Below are 6,545 nucleotides of genomic sequence, written 5' to 3' on the forward strand. Positions count from 1 at the left end.
GCACTTTTGTATGTTTCAGTATTGCCTCGTCGTTTCTCTTTTTCTTGTTTGTAGCATTCCCATGATTTTCGAATACAATATCGTTTCTTTGTTTAGTTGTTAGCGTGCATATATTTTTTACTTGCATATTTTTGTTATCGCAATAGAATTGCGATACTTGGGTGTGTTGTGTCTATTACTGTAAATTTCTACAGCATGCATATCTGCCGTCTGCTGCTGACGTTTGAATTGGGCTGACGGGCCTGTCAAGCTGCTTGTATGCAGCTTTTGTCGTCAGCCTTTCAATGTATTCACGATCTATTCAGGGTTCCGTTCGGGGAGATCATTCATATTTTTTTGCGTTTCGCATTTTTCCTTCAGGTAACATGTTTGCGTCTACACTGCTACCCTTGTTATCCGCGCGCTTTGTTACAAGTGGCTCAAGTCTGCAGTGCAGAGTGAAAAATACCTCCCTGTGGCCTTCGTGTAGGGCCCATGCGTGTGTTGCTGGCTTACATGAGATGGCACTACGACATACGCAAGCGACGGGGATAGCCTTTAAATCACGAAAGAATGCGAAAAAAGTAACAATGAAAGTGAGTGCTTGCACAGAGATTAACAATCAGGCCTATACACAACGACTTTGATACGTCAGAGCTGCTCGGCGTCACTGACACGAGTTCACCCATAACACACCACCTACACCATGTTTAGGCAACGCCCAGTTTTCACGAACCGGATTGGCATGTAAGAACTGTTTCTGAAGAGGGTGCTGAATTACGCTTTCTCTTATGCCTCTGCCTGATGGTGACAAGCGGTCTGCAAGCGTTTGGGTGAAAAAAACTCAAAATACATCGTTGCACTCTAAACTATACCTGACTAATTACTTGCAGACTGAATGGTATTAGCTAAAACAACTACAGGTATTCGTATTTGCATTTTTCAGGTATACGAGGAAGCAAGCATCAACATCTAACACAACTGTCTACAGAGCACGAGAACTGAGACGCGCGTTTGACCGTGAGGAATGAGCTGCAAGGTTCCAGACAACTTGCAGCTGAGAAAACTACAGAGATGCATTCAAACACCCCTCGGTGGTGTCTCCCATCTTGGGTCCGTTTCACAGTTCTACTTTCTCAACGATTCAGAATCCGCACTGCATTGCAAATTCGTTAGTTAAGACTGAGAGGACGGATGTAATCCCGATGGTTAAGATGATCAAGACGACACGTTGAAGAAATGGACTGCTTGTTCACCTCCTGACAGATTGCAGTTTATTTAAACACTGACACTTATTTACAAACAAAGTCCGGTGTAGCCGCGAAACCAACCGCACAGTAAGCAATGGGCTGTATTATTATAGACGTCAACGTTGCTTGCCGATCCCTTCTTATACTCCACACATCGACACCAACTTCTCGATGTAGTATCAACCTTGGATCAGAGTCTGCGCTAAGCACGACCTCTGTCCCCCTCAACGTAGTATCAACTTCGGATCAGAGTCTGCGCTAAACACGACCTCTGTCCCCTCTTTCCAATCTCGTTCTCGAGCCCCAAGTTCCCCTTCTCTCTATTTCTCTTCATTAAATACCTCCTTTCTCATCTGAGACAGCAACGTGGGATGAACCCCTAATCCATGATCTACCAATGGAGTAAAAAACTGCCCTACACTCAGAGATGAGTCTGCGCCTCTGCGTTCCCACACTTTGCAATCCTCGGAGCATCGGCTGAAAACAACTTCGTCATTTGGTCGACGTAGAGCTCAAGAGATACCTTCGTGCGACAAGCCTGTGTAGACGGCAGGTCGGCTATCTGGCGTTAGTAGACACAATTCTGTCGTATATCTACACGTATTGTTACAGCATGGCGCCACATTATCTTGTCGGGAGCCGTGTCGCGACAGCGATCACTTATTTCTCAGTCTGGCTCACCGTGAGAGCGCTACCGCAGTGCGTGTGACTCGCTAGCACAAAGTGCGGTGAACAAAGGCTCACGGGGTTTGATTTATTGACTTTTCGGGTTTAACGTCCCAAAACCACCATATGATTATGAAAGACGCCGTAGTGGAGGACTCCGGAAATTTCGACCAGCTGGGGCTCTTTAACGTGCACCAAAATCTGAGTACGTGGGCCTACAACTTTTCAGCCTCCATCGGAAATGCAGCCGCCACAGCCGGCGTTTTGATCCCGCGACCTTCGGATCAGCAGCCGAGTCTTAGCCACTACACCGCCGTGGCAGGTGCTCACGGAATTTGACGACAAAGACGCGTTCCGAGGAGAACGGTTCAGTCCACGTCTGGGCAGCCTCGTTTTTTCATTAACTTCCCTTTTCGTCAGGCACCGTCTACCAACTGGCCATCTTTCGCGTGCCCCGAACATAACTTCGTTCCTCGTCGTTCTACGTTGTCCTTGTTGGATAGACTAGAGTACAATTACCGTGGCCTGCCCAGTAAGGCAGGTCCCACTCAAGCGGCTTATTCAATTGATGGCCTGAAATTCAGATAGAGGCCGTGCACCCACCTCTGGGTACGTCTATCTTGCAGCCGAAGCCGATGCTTTTGAGCCGATATGCCGCCAGTTCCCGGAAGCCCATGGCCTCCGTCTCGGAGAGCGCCACCAGCATCGTCGGCCGTAGTGTCAGCCTGTCTTCAGTCCGGGAACGCCAACGGCAGCAGTCCTGCACGCACCGACCGACGTATCCATCTTACAAAACCTTAGCAAAGTTCAATGGATCAAACCGACAAATGACTGCAGAACACACGCTTAGTTTTTGCTTGGGTGATTGCGAGTGTAGCGGAAGCGTAGCCAGAAATTTTTTTTGTTTTTTTTTGGGGGGGGGGTTCTATTATATTTTATGTTCGTGCGTACGTTTGCATGTGTGTGTACATATAACCGAAAATATCCAAAATGCAAAAAAAAAATTCGGGAGAAAAGAGTTTATTCTCCCCCCCCCCCTGGCTACGCCCCTGGGGTCTACCCTGTGAATGCAATAAGGGTCACAGTCGGCGTCAGAAGTTTGCAGGCCACCATGTCAAAACATCAAAGTTTCCGGTGATTCGTGAGTCCATTCACTCGCATGGCACTGTACATGTTTGCGCGTTTTGGAACGAGCCGAAAGCCTAAGTTTAGGGCTGCACGCCGAAGCAGCTTAAATATTATAGGATTCTCCTTATGTCTGGTGGTCTCTGAACTGCCGTCACTGATCGCGCTAAGTGGGATCGTACCTCGGGGGTCCAGCTGCAGACGCGGAGCGTGGATACCCTGGACTGGGACTTGGCCCGAGACCTCAACAGTTTCCGTAGGGCGTTGGACAGCTTGCCGGACAGACAGCCACTGTGCCGTTGCTGCTGTGGCTGGTGTCGCTGCTGTTGCTGCATTCCTGAGGAATGTTGTAGTGATGCATTTTAATTCCACGCCAGCACAACTGCATTTTACCTTCGATTCAGTATGCGTACATACATACATACATACATACATACATACATACATACATACATACATACATACATACATACATCTACACATACATACATACATATATACATACATACATGCATGCATGCATGCATGCGTACATAAATACATACATACATACATACATACATACATACATACATACATACATACATACATACATACTTACATACACATACATACAAATGACATGTACGACAGAACCACGGTGTCGTGCAGAACTTTCGGGACCAACCAACCTCCAACCGTATTATGTTCATGTAGTTATCCGGGGTGGGACGCCGGGATGCTTCTATTGAGACAACAAATTGCCCCGACACGATCAATAAACGGAGGAGAATTATGAGCGCTGACAGCTAGAGTTATGCAGCCTGCGAATTGGCTGAATTTCCCCAGGGTAATAGATATATAAGAAACCTTAGACGACATCAAGAATTCAAGGCCATTCCTACATCGCCCTACCAATGCACCTTGTTAGGTTAGACACACTGCCAAGAGACAGCTTCATAGCTCAACTCCACCGTTATCTGTTACAGGCGGTATAAGAAGACACCGATGTTGGCAAGTTTTTTTTGTTTGAATTTAGCGCTGGCAGCGAGTAGTATCGGAGAAAGGAGTAGTGACGTAAACTCTATAGGCGCCCAAACGTAGAGAGCACAGTGGAAAAGCTCGTGGCTTTCCTCCATCACTTTCTTTAATACTCGCTAGGGGTTAAAGTACTCGGCTGCTTACCCGCATGTCGCGGAATCAAATCCCGGTGGCGGCGGCTGCTTTTACGATGGAGGCGGAAATGTTGTAGGCCCATGTGATCAGATTTGTGAGCACGTCAAAGAACCCCAGGTGGTCGAAATTTCGGAGCCCTCCACTACGGCGTTTCTCATAATCATGTGGTGGTTTTAGGACGTTAAACCTCACATACGAATCAATCAATTCTTTAACAGTCTGTGGATCCTCACGGACGTTTAGGGGTGCAGACGTTGAAATCTTAAGCCGGACGGTCCTGCTCAGCTGCACAGGTCAACGTACACAGGCCGACGATCACCGGGGCTGACAAACTGTTATAGTGTTATTGATGATTTTGATGATGATGATGATGATCGTTGGATCATTGGCACCTACCCACTCTAGGGAATTGGCCATGAGTCGGGCGCATCATAGCTATAGAATCTATGACTAATATTTAGTATACGCTAAAATAATTTTGAGATGATTTTTAATGTAACGGCAATTCTGAATAATTGTAATATTAAGTTGCACTTTTTTGTGTAATCTCCCAGAGACTGAAGATGTTTTGACTAGGAAGGATGAATAAACAATTGTTAGTAGTTGATACACCTACCGAATATATTCGAATCGGATACAAAGTTTTCGACAGCTTTGAAAATATTCCTGTCCGAGTTTCCCAGCGCAAACGCCTCAAATGTGATAACAGAATGGCCGATGTAACCGGTAGACCACATTGCCGCAATATAATTTCGATACTAAACTTTCTGTGTAGCGAAAAACGTGGGCAGCTTAACAGAAAGTGTTCGATTGTTTTGAGTTCGTTGCAATGGGAGCAAAAGGCGGAGATTGCCGAACCCGTTCGGTTCATGTAAAATTCAGATTCACAATTCTACAACTCAATCTGGTTACTACAACTTCAGCTCATCTTGCTGCACACCATTTCCTGCTCAAAGAGAACTGCAGGTGCAAAAGTATGGTGATGAATCGATACTTGGAGCAAACACAGATAACGCGTACTTTCTGAACCGTGCCGCAGCAACAAACGCTGTAACTGGAAGAAGAGGGATAACTGAACCTGTCCAAGAAACTTTCGTCGGAGACTGTGCAACTTCATTAAGTGAAATTTTTTTGAGTCTGGCAACCAAATTAATCACAAGAATCGCGAATGATAAGGAACAAGTAATCGCTGTAATTTTAGAATATCCGAATTTGATGAAGCAGTTAGTGCCAAACACAACGACACTGAATCTGTAGCTATAGCCACAAAAGTTATAGTTAAAAACTTAACGAAGGGCTAATATAACAGCTAACAACTCAGCCAAAAATATTCGGGTGTAATGAGGAAGCCTAACAGAAAACAACCAGTCTAGTTGTGTAGAATAAATTCCCACCCCGGCCTTTTATTCACACTGTGAAGCATCAGTTGCTATCACATCCATAGAATCAATTTGATTTGTGCTCCTGAAAAGTGCCATTCAGAAGAATACTAGGTAGTAATTTCGTATGGTTGGAGAATATATCGTCATAAGATATGGCTAATTCACTGAACCTACTACTCATAGGCACTATATCAATAAGACCTACATACAATGGGTCCAGCAGCTTCTAGGCAATGATTACCTGAGGGTTATGAAAGCGATGCCATGTGATAATAAAAATAGAGCTGAATTACTGATAAATATATAATATTCTTGTCTTATTGGCGAGTTATAGACTCTTAAGAACGTTTGAATTGTTAATAACTTAAATATAACGCGTAAAGATGGAATTCTTGATTCCTTATTTAGAACAGTTTCCTACCAATCGGAGTAACCCCAGGCCCCATCGAAGTGCTTGGCACTCACTTAGAAGTAACGGACGTATCTTCCATGCTGGTATGCCAGAAAATAAGGCACACCCAAACTCCAGTATAAGGCGTATGTACATCCGGCAAATCATTATTAAGGTGTCAGTCTACATCCCCCATCGACTGTTACTAATCCTTCTGAGTAGGCATAACGAACGTGACGCTTTCATCACTATGTTCAACATGCATCCGCCAGTGGAGCTTTCCATCATAGGTAATACCGAGGTACTTCAGCGTTTGCACTTGGGGAATATCTGATTGGTGGAATGAGAGTGATATATTGTTATTGTCTTGCGGGAAGAACGCTAGAACTGCACATTTCTGTACATTAGGATTCAGACAAATGCTGTTTAAGCAAGTTTCCAAATCAGATAGGTATACTTCTAAAAGGGTACTAAGTGATAGAATGTCATCCGCAGATGCAAAGAATGCTACGTCATCCACGTAGACATACGTGTTCACTCTTTGATGACGAGGAATGGAGCTAAGCAAGATAATAAATAGTAGCGGGGACAAAACCC

At 45.0% G+C, this 6,545-nt stretch overlaps 1 protein-coding gene across 1 annotated transcript in view; it reads right to left on the reverse strand.

Annotated features, from left to right (window-relative positions):
* LOC142761777 (rho GTPase-activating protein 6-like) overlaps window positions 1-3,355 on the reverse strand; it is a 53,643-nt gene extending 50,288 nt beyond the window's left edge. Inside the window, exons 1-2 of the mRNA XM_075876356.1 lie at window positions 3,203-3,355; window positions 2,499-2,655 (exon numbers count right to left, since the gene is read on the reverse strand). Of these exons, the coding sequence (XP_075732471.1) occupies window positions 2,499-2,655; window positions 3,203-3,355 (310 nt within the window). The remainder of the gene's footprint in view (window positions 1-2,498; window positions 2,656-3,202) is intronic.
* Window positions 3,356-6,545: the final 3,190 nt, after the last annotated feature.

The sequence above is a fragment of the Rhipicephalus microplus genome, chromosome X, assembly GCF_043290135.1.
Source record: "Rhipicephalus microplus isolate Deutch F79 chromosome X, USDA_Rmic, whole genome shotgun sequence".
NCBI classification, from domain to species: Eukaryota; Metazoa; Arthropoda; class Arachnida; order Ixodida; family Ixodidae; genus Rhipicephalus; species Rhipicephalus microplus.